This window comes from Myxocyprinus asiaticus, chromosome 15 (genome assembly GCF_019703515.2).
Source record: "Myxocyprinus asiaticus isolate MX2 ecotype Aquarium Trade chromosome 15, UBuf_Myxa_2, whole genome shotgun sequence".
Taxonomy (NCBI): domain Eukaryota; kingdom Metazoa; phylum Chordata; class Actinopteri; order Cypriniformes; family Catostomidae; genus Myxocyprinus; species Myxocyprinus asiaticus.
Window position 1 is genome coordinate 5,919,661 of NC_059358.1, and position 21,865 is coordinate 5,941,525.

The following is a 21,865-nucleotide window of genomic DNA, read 5'->3' on the forward strand; positions in this document are numbered from 1 at the left end:
CAGGGGTCATTTCATTTTTTTCTTTGTTGCCATGTTTTGTTTTATGATTGTGCCATTCTGTTATAACCTACAGTTGAATATGAATCCCATAAGAAATACAAGAAATGTGTTTTGCCTGCTCACTCATGTTTTCTTTAAAAACGGTACATATATTACCAGTTCTCCAAGGGTATGCAAACTTTTGAGCACAACTGTATATATATATATATATATATATATATATATATATTACACACACACACCACTCAGCCACGACATTAAAACCACCTGTCTAATATTGTGTAGGTCCCCCTTGTGCCACCAAAACTGCGCCAACCCGCATCTCAGAATAGCATTCTGAGATGATATTCTTCTCATCACAATTGTACAGAGTGGTTATCTGAGTTACCGTAGACTTTGTCAATTTGAACCAGTCTGGCCATTCTCTGTTGACCTCTCTCATCAACAAGGCGTTTCCGTCCACAGAACTGCCACTCACTGGATGTTTTTTGTTTTAGGCACCATTCTGAGTAAATTCTAGAGACTGTTGTGTGTGAAAATCCCAGGAGATCAGCAGTTACTGAAATACTCAAACCAGCCCATCTGGCACCAACAATCATGCCACGGTCCAAATCACTGAGATCATATTTTTTCCCCATCTGATGGTTGATGTGAACATTAACTGAAACTCCTGACCCATATCTGCATGATTTTATGCACTGCACTGCTGCCACACGATTGGCTGATTAGATAATCGCATGGCATGATTGTTAATGTCAGACGGGCTGGTTTGAGTATTTCTGTAACTGCTGATCATTGAATTTCTTTAAGATCATCTCTACATCTCTCCAATGATGATTTTCAGAATGTAAACAAGACTCCTACGCTTTCTCTGTTCAGAGAACAGATGATGAAAAACATTCAGTTTCCATACAACACTAAACTCCACCCCAACAGGAACTACAATGGGTCCATTGGCTCTTTGTTGTAGGAAAGAGACAACTAAATGTCAACGCATGCGCCTTATGCCTGCCCACGGACTGAACTGCAACACATCTGTCACTATCACATCTGCGCCGGAGAGTTAGACCTGTTGCTGCTTCTGAACTGTGCATTCACATTGATGCAAAGTTTAACAGGGAATGAAAACCCGGTATGTGCAGAGTAGTTTAAGAGGAAGCAGCGTGTAATTATAGCGCGGCTTTTCGCATGAACACATTTTCAGTTCTTGTTCTGGAGTTGTGTGTACAGTGCTCATTTACGCACCAGATGCAAGAACTTCAGCAGACTTGCTAAAACGTGCCAAAGATCCTCTGAGATGAAGTGACTAGAGGAGATTACTTTCATTTTTGCTGTTAAAACCTATCAGAAGTCCTTCATGACTGTTATCATCATCAGATGCTGTTGATATGAAGCAGAGTAAGCCCACAAGAATCCCATCAGAGACTCACTTCATAACTGCAGGGAGAGGTGAGTGTTTACTTTTGCAAGTATGGAAAAATGTAACAGTCAATAACAAAATTAAAGCTATGTGAAACTGTGTAATCTTTAGTCTTTGGCCTCTTTAATGCAGTGAGTCTGTTTGCCATTAAACCCTTTGCATATGATGTTCTATTGATATTTAATATTATATGAAACCAATTTAACTGAAAACTTTCACGTCGGATATTAATTATATATTCAACACCCTTTCCTTCATCAGGATGGGTACTGTATCCAAAATACTGTATATGTTGTATGCTCTGAATATAGACTGTTTGTGCAGTCATGCTTAAATGTGTATAGAGAATGTTTGTTTATTGTAGCCTTTGAGTAAGCGGATAATGTAAAAATTTGTACAGGTGTCTTATTCACAACAAAGGGATTTTATTTTTTTTTATTTTATTATCAATGTACGGTAAGTGCAATGTGGCACTGTAAATCCAGTTGCAGGCTATTTTTCCAAATACCGTGCAGTATATAGGACAATAAGGAATGATCAAACTTAAAGCCATTGTTATATATTTGTGCAAATGTAGAGTGTGAAAGCATTCGTTCCTTTAAAAACAGATTAGTTCAATGCGACTTTTTTTAAAGATCAATTTCAGTATGAGAGGAACATATTTATAACCATTAAATGAGTATAGGGACATATTTAGAGAGATTTTCGGTTGTAAAGTGGCATTTATTTTCATTTCATTTTGCTGCCCTTTAGAATACTTGATTGTGATTGGTCCATCACTGTTTCTACCATTAAATATCTTTGTATATTGACCGCTAGCTGTATTTGATTGTTACACATTTACATTTTAAAAAATATTTTAGCCTATTTTTAATTGTGTGATGTCTAACAAAATTAAATGAATAAAACTTAAAATATTTCTTTATTTCCTTTTATTTTATTAAAGATTACTTAATTCAGTTTGATGGAATTTTGTTATGAAACTGAAATGCACAAATCTTAAAAAAAGTGTTTTTGAGTGTATCCAAGACAACGGATTTTTCATATAACTGTGCTTGTTTCATGTCTCTTGGATATCTCTTTCTTGTCAGAATAAAATTTGATTCAAATCAATACTACATTTTCATTTATTTATTTATTTGGAAAGTAGCTGTGTAATAAGTGGAAGAATATACAGTCAGTTGGTCATTATCGCAAAATAAATCAATACTTTATTTTACAAATTGCAATTGATTATCAACATCATCCCTTAGTTAACTCACCTTTAAACATATTTCCACAGAACTGAGAGCATGGCATTACTGCTCTTGTTATTTCTGTAATATGCAATATGAATACTTTGCACTGAATGTGAATTTTCTGTATGCATGGAATATCCAGAAGAACTACTACATTTGACAAAATGTGCAGGATACAACAGAAAACACTGTGTGCAATGCGCTCAACTTGACCTTCCATTTCCAGAATGACAAGTAATATCAATCAATACAAATAATAAAAGCTGTTACATTATTTTTACACTTAATTGGATTAAAAATGCAAAATGTGTTCTCTTTCGCACACTAGTTTTAAAAAAAAAATCAGTATACAGTATCCTGCACAGTATTTTGTACTGTAAGTAGTAAGTTATTGTTCCATTACAAACATAGCCATTGTCTTATCTCCTTTTGTTTCATTGTGTTGTGAATTGTTCACAAGTGCGTTTATTGTGTAAGTTAACATGTTGTTAGCAAAGAATTTCAACAACAATGTTATTTAAAATCATTCACATTTTGAAGCCCTGTCCTTATATCAGTAAGCCACTATTCTCTAAACTGTTTTAGCAAAGAGTGCTCTACCTATTACTCAGACAGCTCTCTGTCTCACATCCACATGAGTGCCTGATGGGGTGTAGATTTGCATTTGAAACGCTCTTCCACACAAAGGCTTCTGCAGCTGCCCTCACAGCAATCTGCAAGTGAATGTAGTGCAGCCGTCTTCCAACAAGCGCATTCAATAAAGGTGTGTGTATTGTGCCGAAAATGTTTCAGAGTTGGTAGTTATCATCCAGGAACGCTGGAGCATCCATCCATCCATCCATCCATCCATTCATCCATATCATCTATCTATCTATCTATCTATCCATCCATATCATCTATCTATCTATTTATCTATCTGTATATCTATCTATCTATCTATCTATCTATCTATCTATCTATCTATCTATCTATCTATCCATCCATCCATCCATCCATCTATCTATCTATCTATCTATCTATCTATCTATCTATCTATCTATCCATCCATCCATCCATCCATCCATCCATATCATCTATCTATCTATCTATCTATCTATCTATCTATCTATCTATCTATCCATCCATATCATCTATCTATTTATCTATCTATCCATCCATCCATCCATCCATCCATCCATATCATATATCTATCTATCTATCTATCTATCTATCTATCTCTCTATCTATCTATCTATCTATCTATCTATCCATCTATCTATCTATCTATCTATCCATTCATCCATATCATCTATCTATCTATCTATCTATCTATCCATCCATCCATCCATCCATCCATATCTTCTATCTATCTATCTATCTATCTATCTATCTATCTATCTATCTATCTATCTATCTATCCATTCATCCATATCTTCTATCTATCTATCTATCTATCTATCTATCTATCTATCTATCTATCCATATCTTCTATCTATCTATCTATCTATCTATCTATCTATCTATCCATTCATCCATATCATCTATCTATCTATCTATCTATCTATCTATCTATCTATCCATCCATCCATCCATCCATATCTTCTATCTATCTATCTATCTATCTATCTATCTATCTATCTATCTATCTATCCATCCATCCATATCTTCTATCTATCTATCTATCTATCTATCTATCTATCTATCTATCTATCCATCCATCCATCCATCCATCCACCCATCCAGTGCAACTTTTAACACTGTTAAGTATTCAAAGTACATAACGCCTTACAATTTCAAGGCTTTTTAAACCTTTTGGTACGTTTTCAGACAAGGTTTTGTTAAGCTAAAATCAAAGTTTGTCTTGACGAACTTTTTTAGTTTTCTTGTTTCTTTTTGTATAATGACGTCAGGATAGGACATTTTGTGGGCTCCTATGCATATGTTTTGACATTTGTGTTTGCACAGGCGTCCGTGTTGCACGTTCGACCTGGAGAAGCACACAAACACATGCAGGAATCGCTCTGTGTGCTGTGGGCTGCATATAACCGGGTTGTTATGCATTTCAGTTGTTGGTGCATGTATCTACATGCATGTGGGTTTGATGAGCAGTTTCACTTTGTTTCATTTCCTTTGTCTTGTTGTGTAACCTGAGAACAGTCATTTAAAGGGCACTCAATCAATGGTTGCTTTTATTTTACATATCATTTATTTATTTATTTTATTGTGTATTCACTAAATAAAGTTGTATTAACAGGATAGTGTATTTAGTTCTGCATTGCATTTGTTAAAAACTTTGTTGTGGTTCGTCATCTGCCAATACTTTTTTTTAGTTTTTTGTTAACGGTGCTTGCTTAGTCAAACATCACTGTTATTATTTTTCATACATAGAGTTAGGGATTTAAACAGACCCCTAACTTTTGAGTCCCATGAAATGCACATTCTGATGAAATGTGCTTTGGATAAAACTGTCCACTATTTACATAAATGGAATTTAATTCTACATCATGTGCTATTGCTTTTCTAAGCAAAAAAGAAATAATCCCCATAGACTTTATTGAAGATGGGACTTGAGCAATATCTTGAGACCAGAATATTGTAGAGACTCAGAGGAGGTCTTTTTTTGACTTGGGCTTATAAGAAACCACCTAGCAACCACTCAGAACACCTTAGTAACACTGGCAACCACTCACATTTTCTTTAGAAAATTTAAAAATCCAGTTTCTGTTATTTCCATTCCATCATAATAACAATATGTTCTTGTTCTGTTTCAGTACAGCTCTGACAGTTCAGGCAAAAGTTTGTCATTTTCAAGTGACACCCACCAACTTCCTCTCTATCACTGTAGTGCAGTAATGCCTTCTGTTACTGTCCATTGCCTACCTATGTTATCTTTTCTTTTTCTTACTAGTACGACCAGCCAATCGACAGCCACCCTCATTGGACAATCTATCTGAGCAGTATCTGACTGGACAGTGGCCACGAGAGGTGAACCAACCCCAGACGTCCTGTATGAGTGATAAAGCCACACAGGTGAGACACATTCATACAAGTGAGAAAATGTTACATACATAGTTACATATACAGTGGTTCCAGAATGAATAATATCACTTGAAATGTGTTGATGTCATTGCATTAGATGACAAAGTATTAAAGTAAATATCAAAATATCAAAGCATCATCAGCAAACATATACAGTAATGCCAGAGCTTTACTCAGATCTAATTACACTTTTCAGAGCATTTTTTGCAATGACTTTTAACCAACTGGTGTCAAGGTGAGCTTTAGTGGATGTATGAAGTCAGTTCCCCTCAAGTTCATACAGGTGTCACAATGCGTTTTGGTTGTATTTTGAACATTATAGCTATTGTTTTTCCATTCAAAACCTCACAAACGTATTTTTACTTGAAAAGGGGGGCTTTTGCTGTCTTTCTTTAAAATAAAGGCAGCTTGGTTTGATGTTATTATCATCTAATGCACTTACATTTTCAAGTGTGGCTTAAATTCGCTAAAAGTAACACTTTACAATAAGGTTCTATTTATTAACAATGAACAGTATTTTTTGACAACATTTATTAATCTCGGTTAATGTTCATTTGAAAAAATGCATTTGTTTTTGTAATTAACATTTTTTTATTGATTCAAAGAAAATAACACAACAGAGAAAAACACAACATATACACGCCGAATCAACATTTAACTTTTAACCCTCATTAATATCCCTCCCCAAACACCAACCCCACCCTACCCCAAAGAACACCCCTGTGGTCACATAAAATAATACACACACAAACAATAAAATAAAAAATAAATAAATGAATAAAAAATAAAAAATATAATAAACATGCATAATTAAATTAAACGTCTCTCTCCTCATCCCTTCCCTTAGAGTCCTCCAAAACTGCCAAATACCTACCCCACTTCCTGAAAAATAAGTCCTCCAGCCCCAGCCTTCCATCTATCATCTTCTCAAAAGCCCTCCCCATCTCTGCACACCACTCCGGAAATGGTGGTGGCTCCGTCTGACTTCCAACCCCTTAAAATAATTTGTCTGCCAATCATCACGCCAGTCAGAACCCAATTTTTTATATATTTGTCGCCCGAATTTATAACTTCCCCATCGCCCAAAATACAAAGTCTGGGGCAAAGTAAAATTTGAGTGCCCAGAATGTCACACAAATAATTCTGAACCTTTAACCAAAAATCTTGGATCTTAACAAAAAATAAATAAATTAAAAAAATAATGCATTTATTAATTGTTAAATGCCCACACTAATCTGTTTTCGTATGAAAGCTCAGAAAACATAGAAAAAGTTTTCGGTTTCCCAACGCAATTGTTTTCCAAAGTATGCAGTAATGGAGAGCCTTTTCGAAACACTTCATTTTCGGAGGAGGAAAATGCAGTTCGAATGTTGATGAAAGGCATAAACATAGCAAAATTAATGCGTTTTCAGACTAAAACATATCAGTTTGGATATGGTGTAGTTCATAATGCATTAACTAATGTCAACATATACATTTAATTTTAAAAATGTGTTAGTTTATGTTGAAATTAACATTAACCAAGATTTATAATTGCTGTAAAACTATTGTTCATTGTTAGTTTGTGTTAACTAATGCAGATTTATTAATTTATTTATTAATTTATCTTAACTGTTTGGATTGTAAAAAGTGGGTGTTACATACAAGAATGAAGCTAGATGGTTGAAGGGGAGGTGTTTAAAAATAAAAGAGGCGGAGCAAAATATTACATTTTGTTAAAGGATTTTTATTTATTTATTTATTTATTTTACCTTTATTTTACCAGGTTAATCCCTTGAGATTAAAAAAAAAATCTCTTTTCCAAGAGAGATCTTGCCAAAATGGCTGCATAAAACAAGGGATAATCGATACAGGCACAGATGTAGTAAGTCTAACTATACATTAACACACTGACACTGACCAGTTCTGGAATATAACATCTTCAACATGTCTCCTAAAATCACTTAAAGGCACCAAACACTGCTGTTTCAAAGTTTGCTGAAGTGTAGTCCAAGATGAGGGAGCAGCAAAAGCAAAGGCCTTTTTTTATTTTTATTTTTTTTATTCTGTTCTCACTCTAGGTACTAATGCAGGTAATAAATCTTCAGATCGTAAGCTATAATGTAAATTGCTCTGAATTTTAACATACATTGCAAGATATAATTATAGCAAACCAACCGGAGCTTTATAAATAAAAACATACCAATGCAACAACCTACGCATATTTACCAAAGGCCAGTCAACCTTTGCATACAGAACACAATGATGAGTTAAACCTTTACATCCTGAAATGAATCTCAGAACCCCATGTTAAACTGTGTTGAACATATGCAATGATGAAGCTGAAGCATTTCTGCATAAAATATCACCATAATCTAATACAGGTAAAAAAGTAGCAGCAACAAGTTTTTTTCTAACATTCAAAGAAAAACAAGACTTATTTCTAAAAACAGAATCCCAACCTCACTCAAAGTCATCATATTTATTCTTCAGAATAAGATGCACCAATGAATCGTGCACTGTTAGACCAGGAATGAGTATTAAGAAAAATAAAAGGATATATTTTGATTTCATGTTGACTTTAAAGGCCAAAACATTCTCTACGCAAGTACGTAAATGCAGGTAATTGCTATAAATATATAAACTTAAATTTGCACAGAAATATTCTCTTCATACTGTTGCTCTGCCATGACAGTAGCAGGCTTGAAAGAGAAAACTCACCGAAGTGCACAGTTCATACTAATCTCGCTATAGTGCCCCTTGTGGCAGCGTTGAGAATGCAATGTGTTGTTGCATTGTGTTATAAATTGCAGTCTGACAGTTCATAACGCAATGACGCATGAAATCATGCTTGCATTGCAAGATGCGTCTTAGTTCACATACTTGCGTAGAGTATGTTTTGGCACAAAGTGTCCAAATGCTTCTTTGGAGCCACTGTATATTGAAAAACGTTCTCTGGGGTTCTACTTTGCTATCTTGACTATTTTTGACTAGTTGAAATGGTCATCTGTGTGTGGTGATTTTTTTTGTTAGACTGTTTTTTTGTATCTATACGTGGTTTATTTAGTCGTTCCATGAAGTCTTTTGACCGCTCAGAGGTTTAGCTGTGCTGAGACCCCTCTTCTCCCTGAAAACAAAACCGCCACGAACGCCTGTTGCATCGTCAGTCTGCTGCCATAGAAAGTTCTCTCTCTTGTTGTGTGGAGCGAATTCTTTCTGGAGGTACAACACTTTGCACCTGTCGCTCTCTGTGTTTGTGTAATTGTTGTGTAGGTGTGTGCACACAGTACCTAAGGGTTGAGAGTGCACATGGCTCTGTCTCTGCACCACCTGGCACTCTCCGACAGCTCTTTGTGTGTCTGCGCTGAGCTGCCTGCTGCGAGAGCCATACATATGCTAATGTCTGATCCGGCTCGCAGAGGCCTCGCGCTCCCAGAGCGCAGAATGTCAAAATCATCCTGGTACTCTTAACATCTCTCTTCTCTTTATGCATCAAACACAACATAATCACATTTAGGCTCTTTGTCGACAGTAGCATCTTTTGCCATTGTTTAAATTGATTAGTGAATAAATGATTAGCGTTTTGAAAGTTCTCCATGACTGTTGTTTTAAGGTCAACATGAAATTAAATGATCTTATTGTGTGTGAATCAAGTAAAAACAAAAACAAACATGTTTGGTGTCCTAATCTTTAATCAAAATGAATCAAAATCACAACTTGCTCCGCCCCTGAAACGACTTTCCTTTTTGGCTGATGTGACTAGGCCCTCTTATTTTCCAGCCCCTCTCCACCAATCACCTGGCTCCATTCTGGTATGTAACACCCACTTTTCACGGTCCAATAAACACCTGACGAATAAAATCAAGTCCCGCAACATATTCTCATGACAACCCGTAATAATTTGTATGAGTTGGCGAAATTGTAACTTGGCTTATATGAAAAAGTACGACTTTTAAACCAAACAATCAACAGACAGAATTTAAAATCGATACAGTACAGGCATCAAATTTTGTCTAGCCTCTTATCCAACACTTTATTTTAACTTTTATGTTGTGTTGTGTTCAGGTCATTTTGACCCAGATGACTTTTTTTTCTTGCAAATTATTTATACTTTATACTAAATCCAATTGGAATAAAATTCCTTGACTTTGTTCACATATGGTATCTGAAAACACAAAAATAGAACAATTTTTTTACATTGTTTTGGTTTTATTTCACTTTATTACAGTTGTTGTGTTCCCGGTCAAAAATGGCCGACCATTGGAAATGAATGGATTAGACTACAACATACACAAATATTAAGTGTGTAGGAGCATCCCAGTCCTTTAGATGAGCATATATATGTGGATGTGTGTTTGCACACACAAAGTCCTCGGACATATGCACACACACAACACACACACACACACACACACACACACACACACACACATATTGGTATTTGTGGTTTACGAGGACTCTCCATAGACATAATGATTTTTATACTATACAAACTATCTATTCTATCCCCTAACCCTACTCCTAAAACTAACCTTCACAGAAACCTTTTAGCATTTTTACATTTTCCAAAAAAACATTGTTTAGTATGTTTTTTAAGCCGTTTGAATTACGGGTACACTAGGGATGTCTTCATAAACCACCATTATAGCATAATACCCTCATAACTACTAGTGTATAACCTAAAAAAATGTCCTCTTAAACCACCAAAACCAAACCTCTCTCACACACACACAAAGAGTGTTGAGCGCCCTTTTGTGCATCGTCTTTCCATGTACACTCTTTGAGGAATATTTCAAGGTCTCCTTATCATATTTTGTTGTGTTTGGGCTCATTTGAATCGGGATAGTCTGCTGTATTGCTGTGTTCCATTCAACTCAGAAAGTCTGATTTTCCAGCTTCGTACTAGGAAAAGTACAATGGAAAACCAGCTGAAGTCGGAATTCCAACTAGGAAACTCGTGTGGAACATTTCATCTCTGATTTCTCCGAAAAGGCCTGGAGAGTGAGGTTTAAACACTGCACAGCTATCACATATCAGCTGGCTACATTACACATTTTAAAGTCCAGATTCTAAGCTTTAAAACGACACCTATTTTGTTCAGATGTATGTAATTATTATTATTATTATTCTTTTTATTTTTTACACAGGGAGTGCCCCCCACTGGCCTTGTTCAAGCTCTGTTCAATTAATCCTTCTATCAATAAAAAAATAAAAAATGAATATTTTTTAAATATGTTCATAAAAGGAGTACAAAACCTGTCATAATTATTAAAAAAGAAGTTAATGAAAAGATCTAATTCAGTATCTTGTGATAATATATGCAATATGAGAGATTTATAAACAATCTTAGTTGGCCGGTCATTTTTGACCGGGAAGACAAAATGTGTTAGCACAAAATGAACACAACACAAGAGTTAAGAAAGGAAACGTCTGTGAACAAATTTGGTTACTCATTCCATATTTATTAATGCAATAAAAATTTGTCAATAAACTGCAATACGCTTCCCTAGTTTCGTTCCAAACCCCAGTGTTTTCTTTTTTCCAGGGTGCACAAAAGTTATTTTCACGGTTAGGTTTAGGGTTTGGGTGAGGGGTTACACTTTATGGTTAGTTTTAGGTTTGGGTTAAAGGTTAAAATTACAAAAAAATCATTATAACATCATTCGTTGATTTGTTTATTTTTCTGTATGTGAGTAGAAGTCATACATTGTACGATTTCCTACAGTTTTGCCATCTCTTACTATTATTACAACTTTTCATGAAACCAGGCTAAAATACGTCAGATTAAGTAAAATGGGTTGCGAGTGGCATTTCAGGTTGATTTTAATGGGTAATTTAATAAAAAATCTAATTTAATTTGATCTATAAAAAAAAAAAGAAAAAAAAAGAGATTGATACTATGAATTTTGGATGTCACTTCCTTCCTAGTGAAAAGAGGATGGCTCTTTAATAAGGTTTATATGTATTTCTAAAGTATGCAGTAATGGAGAGCGTTTTTGGAGAGCATGGCCTCCTAATAATCCCCATCCATAAATTGGCTCTGTCACTCTACTATCTCCTCTCCACCAACAGCTGGTGTGTGGTGAGCGTACTGGCACACTATGGCTGCCGTCGCATCATCCAGGTGGATGCTGTACACTGGTGGTAAATGAGTCCCCTGTTCACTATGTAAAGTGCTTTGAGTGTAGTTTTTGAAAAGCACTGTATAAGTGTCATTCATCCCAGAATGCACTGTGACAAACACCATCCAAGATGTCGGATGAAGTGAAAGAATTTTTGATTATGAATGTATCATTATTATTCATTAAATACCACATGTATTGATTAAAAAGACATTAATCTATTAAAAAATGGACTATTTCATCCAATATTTGTGTTATATGTATTTTATGTGTATTAGAGAATTGCACGGTTGGCTTTTGTGAGTCAAACCTCTTGTGCACTTGTATGAAACACAGAGTTGCTGCCTATGTAGAGCATCCCAAATTGCTCACTTATGAGGTTCCATTTCAGTTAGCATGATGCCTTTGAAAGCAGCTGCCTATGTAGGCAGTAGACAGCAATGTAGCTCACTAGGTTTTGTAGAAGATAACATATCTCCAAATAGGAAACTGCAAAAGTACAACTGTTTAAGGACCTGTTTGTCAGCATACCATACAACAAAACACATTCAAGACAACCTGGATGTTCAAGTTGTAACACGACACTGCAGGTTCAGTTAAAAACAGAGAAGGACTATCAAAAGAGAGATTGAACTGCACTTATTTGTGGTGCAAGCTGTCCGTCATTTGCGGCTCTTTGTAGCTCCCAGTCTCTGTTCATCTTTGTATTGTGGTTTTGGTCAAAGAGATGCATTTACCTACCACAATCATCCTGTTGTTGCTTTATGAGAAACTCACATATCTAGGTTACATGACTTCAAGTAGATTATATTGTATAGAGGACATAAAAGAAAAGGACCTGAAGATAACATATACAATCAGCATTTTATTAGTGGTGTTTGCTAAGGCAAATGTCACTTACTCATGCCTATGAAATATGTTCAGACTTTGTAATCTGAATTTTGCTGTTCTTACCCATGTTGTAATGTTTATTAAAGACGCCGGGCTTTTGGAGGGAAGATGAAGGAGAGGTGAAATTACACAAGCGCTCATCATCATCGGGCAACGCTGACCATCTTATAGAGGTGTGTATGCATGAGAACACTTACACATATACAGTGTGCACATTAAAAAATTGCTTCGGAGTATAGTAAACAATCACTGTTTACAGGAATACTTGAGGCATATTATTAATCTGTTGTCCCATAAATATATTTTCGTGAAACATTCCACAGTATGTCCTGACTTGCCATTATTGACTGTTGTACACTTGTAAAGCCAGTAACAACAAACCAAACATCTTTTTAACAGCATGTCTAATTATGTTTAAGGAAGTTTGTTTTGTGAAACCTGTAGAGTTAGACATAGCATTATATAACTTTTTTTCAGTGGGGGAGCCGGTTAAGTTCGTTAGGCTGATTTAAACGGATAATTTAGGAGTCTTTTTGTGTCTTTTTGACTGATTGTTGAAAACGACGGGCTCAAAAGAGTTGTTCATTGAAGAATCAGACTACACCTGTCACCTGTATATTGTTTTTGCATACATTCAGCAAAGATAACAGTCTTTTGATTCTAAAGCCAGTAATAAAGCTTAGATTTTGTGCACGGTATGTGTCAGTGATGTCATTTGCCCCACTTCCTAACGTTCCCAGTGGTAAAAATGTGATTTCTAGATTGCTAAACTCCATCAACAGCTGCAGCGCAGTTTGCAGGGAAGTCGCAGTATTAAGGAGGAAGAACATGGGATGTTTGCGCAGCTGAGCCAGACTAAGGTAGATTCATTTGTGAATGTGAAAAAGTATGTTTAAAAAAATTTAAGTACGTTATAGTCCCATTCTGAACTGCACCTCTCCCTTTCATGTGAAACAACAGCTCAACCACACAGTCATTTCCTGTTCACACATTCTGTTTTATGTATATATACACAGTACATTTATAGAATTTATATATATATATATATATATATATATATATATACCGCCAGATCATCACCGATCCTCCACTAAATTTCACAGCGGGTGCGAGACACTGTGGCTTCAAGGCCTCTCCAGGTCTCCGTCTAACCATTAGATGACCAGGTGGAGGATCGGTGATGATCTGAGAGTGCTTCAGCATGGCTGGAATCGGGTAGATTCGTCTTTGTGAAGGACGCATGAATCAAACCACATATAAGGTTATCCTGGAAAAAAACTTGCTTCCTTCTGCTCTGACAATGTTCCCCATTGTTCCCCGACAATGTTCATGCCAAAATGAAACGCATGAAAGCTGTGATTGAAAATCAGCGTTATTCAAACAAATATTGATTTCTGAACTCTTCTTAAGTTAAAACATTAGTATTGTGTTGTTTAAAAATGAATATGAACTTGTTTTCTGAAGGTCTGAAAACACTGCATCTTTTTTGTTGTTTTGACCAGTTGTCATTTTCTGCAATTAAATGCTCTAAATGACAATATTTGGAATTTGGGAGAAATGTTGTCAGTAGTTTATAGAATAAAACAAAAATTTTCATTTTACTCAAACACATACCTACAAATAGTAAATCCAGAGAAACTGATAATGTTTTGCTTGGTCTATAATCTGCCTTTTAATTTGTTTGATTTTTAACAAAAATGGTGTTTGGTTTCAGCCAAAGCTGCTCTCAGCATCTTCATCTAATATGGTGCTTTCAAGACCCGTCATATGTAGAATGTCCAGCTGTAGTGACTGTATTAATGAAGAGCTGGAGAATGTCTTCGTCTGTGACAACTGGGGGAGGGAGAAATACAAGGTATACACAAACAGTCATTTTGGGTGTTTAAAACAATTGTTCATGCTGCATATTCTCATTGCACGCTCTTGGTGTGTCCTGCTGGTTCAGGCTCTGGAGGTGCGAGATGGCGGTCGTGCCCCTGTTCCTCCTCTTCATCACACTCACAGCATGGAGGCGCAGCTCACCTGCAGTCCCTGTTACTGCTGCTCTCCCACTGCAGACTCAGAGACAGGTACCCTGCCCTAAAATATAGTGAGCTGCCTACTTAGGCAACATTTTTAGGCATCATACTGTATGTGCACTCCTGACATATGAGAATTGGTTGAACAATGGGCTTATAACTGACATGAAATTAATGTCACCATGAAAAACACTGTCCTAAATATTTACTGTATTGTCCTAGAAATAGACTTTATTTTCTTTATGCATATATATATATATATATATATTTTTTTTAACTTTGGGATGAAATGTGACCTGGACGTGTTGACAGGTTTTACAAGATTCACCTCTATAAATAAATAATTCTTGCCTGTATAATAAAAACAAAGTTGCTTGGTTAATTCTCTACATCAACAGATTTACATAATGTGTGAAAAAAAAAAAAAAATGAAAAAATAGGCAACAGTAATACCAGCTGCAAAGAAAACCACTTTGGTGGTTCGCTGGTCTAAGTGGCAACCAAGCTGGTCAGTCTGGTGGAGTTTGAAGGTTATAGAAGTTTTGGTAACACTTTACAGTAAGGTTCCATTTGTTAACATTAGTTAATGCATTAGGTATCATGAACAAACAATTAACAATATATATATTTTTACAGCATTTATTAATCTTGGTTAAAGTTAATTCAAATACAAATATAAAAATACAGTTGTGCACTGTTAGTTAATGTTAGTTCATAGTGCATTAACTAATGCTAACAAACAACCTTCTTTTAAAGTGGTACTGAATATACCATAGTATTCTTTGATGCACCTTGGATTAATTGTTAATGCAATGATACATGAATATAGTAATCATTCAGTACCATGGTATTGACACAATTTATTTTAAGGGTAAGTCTGCTGAAATAAAAGCTTCATGTTGTCTTGTCAGATTTTAGGAGCGATTCACCTCTCCCTCAGCTTGCCAGCTCGCCAAAACCCAACAACAGTTATATGTTTAAACGGGAGCCTCCCGAGGGCTGTGAGAGAGTCAAAGTGTTTGAAGATATTGTGTAAGTACGCGTCACTCCAGTGCTTTTATGGATTATGATGAAAACGCTTTCATGTTTCTCATGGAAACAGAATAAAATACTTTGCAGCTGAGCCTGAGCGTAAACAAACAATTTAATATTCACTTAAAGATTTAATTAATTTCCATGACTTTTCTAGTCATGTAAATCTCAGTTTTTAAAAATTCCAACACTGAAGGAACCCTGACAATGGCATTCTTTGAGGCTCCTTGGAGTAAACATCATGATATATGAATATGATAAGTAAACAAATACCATGTGACATTGGATATTCCATGTCAAATAACCCAATTTGCAGAAATTCCCTGATATATTTATTTTTTTACTGGTGAAAGATAATGAAAGCCTCAAGTGCCATGGATCAATATTTAATGAGTAATCCATTATTTTGTAGAGGGGGGTCAAAATGACAATGTTCTTCTATGATTTTGGAGCAAAACTACAGGACAAAGAAATTACCTCGTGGCAGCGTCATTATTTTATTTTTACACAGATATAGGTAGGTCTGTTACTAAACTCAGTTGACTTCATCAACCCTTGCTGCATTATATTCCACCAGTGAGTCCAAAAAAAAAAAAAAAAATCCCTATAATTCTAGAAGTATTAATATTTATCTTTATATCCTTATAGATTTGGATTCAGAACAAACTTTCCTTTTCGTATCTTCACTTTTAAGGCCCTATATGGTTAAATCCCAGAGAAATCAGGCTCTCAATATGGCTTCATCTGTAAATTGTAAAATCTGACCCACTTTCAGTGGTGGAAAACCAAACATGGTAAGAAGCTAGTTCCCTATCTGTCACTCACTCGACGTTGTGTCGATGTAGTGACACTAGGGGTCACTCTTGGGAGCCCTATACACCTCTGCTTTTTGAAAAAAGGCCAATGGGAATTGGCGAGTGGAATTTGCATGCCACTCCCCCGGACATACGGGTATAAAAGGAGCTGGTATGCAACCACTCATTCAGTGCACTGAATTCAATTCACCTCAAACTGCTGGATTTTACGGCGCATTTCAGTGGTTTCTCCCCCTGTGGAGTGCAGAGAACACCCCTGGGCGCTTCGGCAGAACAAACAAAAAGAGTATATTCTAAAAAAAAAGGCACACATGGAACGTCTTTTTAAAGATGCCTTTCTGTTTGTGTGTTATTCCTCGTTGCGGTCGTTATCTCTCCGCTTCTGACGGCCATGATCGCTGTCTTACGTGTCTGGGTGCTGCCCACGTGGAGACTTCGTTTTTTTCCAGAGCAGCCTGTATTTCTCCTGAGGTTACCTGTGGGTTTTTCTTTGTATCCCGAACAATTCTTCTGGAAGTTGTGGCTGAAATCTTTCTTGGTCAACTTGACCTTGGCTTGGTATCAAGAGATCCCCAAATTTTCCACTTCTTAATAAGTGATTGAACAGTACTGACTGGCATTTTCAAGGCTTTGGATATCTTTTTATATCCTTTTCCATCTTTATAAAGTTCCATTACCTTGTTACGCAGGTCTTTTGACAGTTCTTTTCTGCTCCCCATAGCTCAGTATCTAGCCTGCTCAGTGCATCCACGTGAGAGCTAACAAACTCATTGACTATTTATACACAGACACTAATTGCAATTTAAAAAGCCACAGGTGTGGGAAATTAACCTTTAATTGCCATTTAAACCTGCGTGTGTCACCTTGTGTGTCTGTAACAAGGCCAAACATTCAAGGGTATGTAAACTTTTGATCAGGGCATTTTGGGTGATTTCTGTTATCATTATGATTTAACAAGGATCCAAACAACTATGTGATAATAAATAGCATCATATGATCACTATCCTTAAATAAAAGACAGTTTTTTTTGCATGATCAGTCATATTTTCAAAATCAGTGCCAAAATTTCACAATTTCTTCCAGGGAATGCAAACTTTTGAGCACAACTGTACATACCAAATTTGGTTTAAATCAGAAAAACAGCCTATGACAATTTCGAAAAAAAGGACCTTGTTGTAAGAAATAAAATAAAGTGAGAATTGTTTTCCATGTAAAAATAAAATAATGATGCTGCCACCTTCCTAATGTTTAGTTTTTAGTTTTTTTTATGTATAATTTTGCACAAAAATCTTACTTTGACACCCCTGTACCAAAAATGTATTACTCAGTAAATATTGATCCATGGCATCCATTATCATATATGTTAAGCTTTTAACAGTAAAAATATTTTGCAATATTTTGATTCAGGACCTCTGAATGAGTTGTTCATGTTGTTCATCTATGATTTTATTTCCTTGTAGTACTTGTAGGACTCAAGGCTTCCCGATCTTCTCCTGCCCAGACAGAAACAAGGTGAACTTCTCTCCAAGCGGTTCAGCGTTCTGTCCCGTAAAGCTGCTCTGTTCGTCTCTTTTCCCAGTAGACACCACTGCTTGTTCTAGCTCTTTGGATAATCAGACTTCAGGACAAACATCTGGGCCGTTCACAGGGGCCACGGTACAAAATGGCTGCAGTATTACAAAGTGCCTGCTGCTCAGTTAGCTTATCAGAGCTCAGATCTGAAATGACCCAAGAGAGATTTTCTAGGAATTATTGTAGCGACGTTTCAGCATTTGTGAAAGCTTGTACAAAAGGACCACAATGTTGTAAGTTGTAAGAACCTTCATGTAACTCTTCTGGAATGCACAAACCTTTACTTAACCTTACAGTACATCTTACTAACCAGGTTAAACATGATAGATATGACAATTAAAAATAATAACTGACAAACTGCAACTATAATAACAGACCCTCAAGGCAAACAGCCAAAAATGTTCCCTCATGCCTTAACAAATAACTCAGGTTTAACTTCTGTTAGGGTTGGGTGATATAGCTTAAAAAAAATCTTTTTGACGAAATTAACCATAATTTCAACCAGCCATTGTTGCCGATTAGAGTCAGAGGGCTCTATTTTCATGAGCGCACAAAGTGCTAACTGTAAGTGCAAGTTTCCTGCTAACGCAAAGCGCAAGTGGGCGTGGGTGGAAGTGTTTGTGCTTTCTGTGGGTGTAAGCACACACTGTGGGTGTATTGTGTTCATGAAGTGGCACAAAGTACAGTTTGCTATTTTCCTGAGAAATAGGTCATTGCGCTAAGACGTTTCAAAAGCAGGTCTGTTTTCAGCGCAAAGTCTAAATTTAGCTCCTGCATTTGCAGTTTGGAGATTCCACCAGCAGGTGGTAATAAAGTTCATGTCCAAACTCTAAAAAAATATTGTGGAATGACAATTAGAGATGTAGCCGTCTTATGAAACAAAAATGTAAGAGATTTGCATTGAACTATCTATTGGCCATGGTTTATTTTTCTGTTATTATTATTGTGTTAAATTTACAATTGTATTTATGATCTAATTTGTAGCAGTATTTTTCAACCTGTTGTCATTGAGTGATTTTTAAGTCACTGCTGGTGAAAGTTGGAGAGGATAAAATGTTTGGATTTGGTATATGATTTGTTTGACCATTTCATTATTTTGATTATATTTTTGTTTTTAGTTAAATGTTTTCATGTTTAAATAAATGAACTAAATTGTTCAAAATCGACTGGTAAAAGTGCGTGCCGATACAATCACTGTTAATACTAGCCATGATTTGTGTGTCAGTAGATGAAATTTATTAATAATACTTACATTCCCTATAATTTAATGGAAGCATATAAATTAACATATAAATTAAACATATAATTTCTAAGCATTAAAAAGGAGCGTGTCACTGTCATAGAAATAGTTATATTCTTTGAATTAATTGCATACAGTCCATTTACACTACCAACTTATTACGAATGTGCTGTTTTTGTTTATATTGCTGGTGCTTGAGGGAATGGACTATATAATAGGATGTAGACACTGAAATAACTGGAGAAAAACATCCTAATTAAATTGCACTTGACCCAGCCCATTAACGCGTTTTGCACATGATTTCGCCTAACCCACTTGCGCCTAGACTTAGCACATGTTTGCACAAAAATACCAAAACTTCATGGCCATGCCCACTGACTTTGCACTTATGACTTATGGCATAGTGCTGCTCTAGTGCTCTTAAAATAGGGTCCAAAGAGTTTGATGCAAGAAGTAAAATACAGTAAAAAGCTAGTTAGTAATATACCTAGGCATGTTTCCCCATCTTTTGTTTAATGGAACACAAGGAAAAAATATATTTTTTACTCAAACTTTTGAATATATGAAAAATGCCACAAGAAAACTTCAATGAATTAAACTTCAATTAAATTAATTAGTGGTGATGAAAACAAATTGTTGGATCAGAATTGATTAATTGAAACGCATAGTTGAAACTGATCCACCGAAATGAATCAAACTAATTTAATGAAGATTAAATCAGAGATGTTATATTAAAACATCTCTGACAAGTCGTGAGACAAGAAATGATCACCAAACTCTTGTAATGATGCGCTCTTTAGGAAACTTAATGGCTAGTAAATAGCACATGATAATCATCACACTTGTGAATATCTGATATATATCACCCAACCCTAACTTTACATTCTTGTGTATCAAACAGTAATAATGGTGCTGTGTTTTAAGCCTTTTTGATAGAAGTGACACTGTTATATATACATATAACTGCCGTATGCTCACATTAATGTGACGTTTTGTAAAGCATAATATTTGCATGTATTTGGATACATTTTACTCCAATCATGTGCTTCCTGTTTTTTTAAATACATAATTTAATACAGCATGTCAGTGGCTTATCACTTTTTTTATATATTCATTTTGTAATATTAAACATGTTTTATAACTCATTCCAATCAGTGCATATATTAAGATAATATATTAAGATAATATTTGCAAGCAGTGATGATGGGCCCAAGCACAACTGGTCCATTTCCACCTGGTGGCTTTCAGAAAACAATGCAAGGTGGACACATGCATTTGGCATTTGACATTATTCTAAAAAAAATTTGAAGCAATTTGGGTAAATATATGAGGACTTTAAAGTCTGTTGTAAGAGCCACACTTCCTGCTGCCAGGTGGTGGCACTATGACCGTGACCCAAAATCGTCAAATCCATGTGATTAGCCCCCAACATACATCTAAATTTTGATCTAAATCACACATTGCACACAGAAGATATAAGACACTTCTTGTTTCCAATTTTTTGCCATTAATGCCTCGCCATGGCAACACTGTTTGATATTTCCAAATCTGTTTGCAATTTAGCATCTTCAGTATCTTGGCATAATGTAGTCTAAATGTGGTGACAGTCTCATGAATCCCCTAGGAGGAGTATTTAAAAGTTCAGAGAATGCAATATTCAAAAAAATCCAAAATGGACGACTTCCTTTTGGGCGGAGATAATAATTATATTTCTGAAAGTTGTCCAGCTTGATGAGAACTATATACGTACTAATTCTGGTGACTGTAGATAAAAATGGGGGTGCAACAGAGGCCGTCTTACACGCCCATTTTAAACCTGTTAACTGTCACTGGCCAACAGGTGGGCCGTTTGAATGTGGCTATAAAACAAATTCTTTGTTTTATATCAAAAACTTCATCAATGTTCACAAACTTGGTATCAAATTAAAGCTTAAAACTCAACTTTCATCTTCTGCAGTCTATTTTGCAATTAGAACATTACAGTGAAAACATTTAAAAATGTTAAAAGAGCGCATGCTGTTTTTTCTTGAATCATTGGATTGGTTCATAAGCAGAGAACATGAAACAAAAGTACTGTCACTCACATGCAGCATGTGAGCGACAGTACTTCTGTTTCATGTTCTCTGCTTATGAACCAATCCAATGATTGAAGAAATGCATTTCATTGTGAGGGTCCACTGATAAAAAAGCAACAACCACATCAGATTGGTTAAGTAACATTAGTTGAAGTTCTGTTAATATTTTTGCATCTGTGATTATTTGGTAGCTTTATTCACCTGAAATGTCCGCTAACATTATGCCAAGTGTTTTTATCGGAAGTGTATTATACAGGATAAGCTTTTATGTATGTAAATATGGTTGATGCTATTTGTTAAAATAAATTTATACATAATATAATATAAATGTGAATCTATCTATCGATCTATCTATCTATCTATCTGTCTACAGTTGTGCTCAAAAGTTTGCATACCCTTGGAGAACTGGTAATATATGTACCGTTTTTAAAGAAAACATGAGTGA

At 35.6% G+C, this 21,865-nt stretch overlaps 1 protein-coding gene across 2 annotated transcripts; it reads left to right on the forward strand.

Moving 5' to 3' along the window:
* The first annotated feature begins 1,021 nt into the window (after nt 1-1,021).
* LOC127453191 (glucocorticoid-induced transcript 1 protein-like) lies at nt 1,022-21,411 on the forward strand. Of its 2 annotated transcripts, none has more exons than XM_051719423.1 (8): nt 1,022-1,449; nt 5,546-5,667; nt 12,755-12,841; nt 13,430-13,528; nt 14,383-14,523; nt 14,614-14,737; nt 15,598-15,718; nt 17,994-21,411. In XM_051719423.1, exons 1-8 carry the CDS (start codon nt 1,389-1,391, stop codon nt 18,232-18,234), a joined length of 996 nt encoding a protein of 331 aa, XP_051575383.1. In that variant the 5' UTR covers nt 1,022-1,388; the 3' UTR covers nt 18,235-21,411. The 2 variants fall into 2 exon arrangements, with proteins under 2 accessions (XP_051575383.1, XP_051575384.1); XM_051719424.1 differs by having other exon boundaries at nt 13,451-13,528.
* The last annotated feature ends 454 nt before the right edge of the window (nt 21,412-21,865 follow it).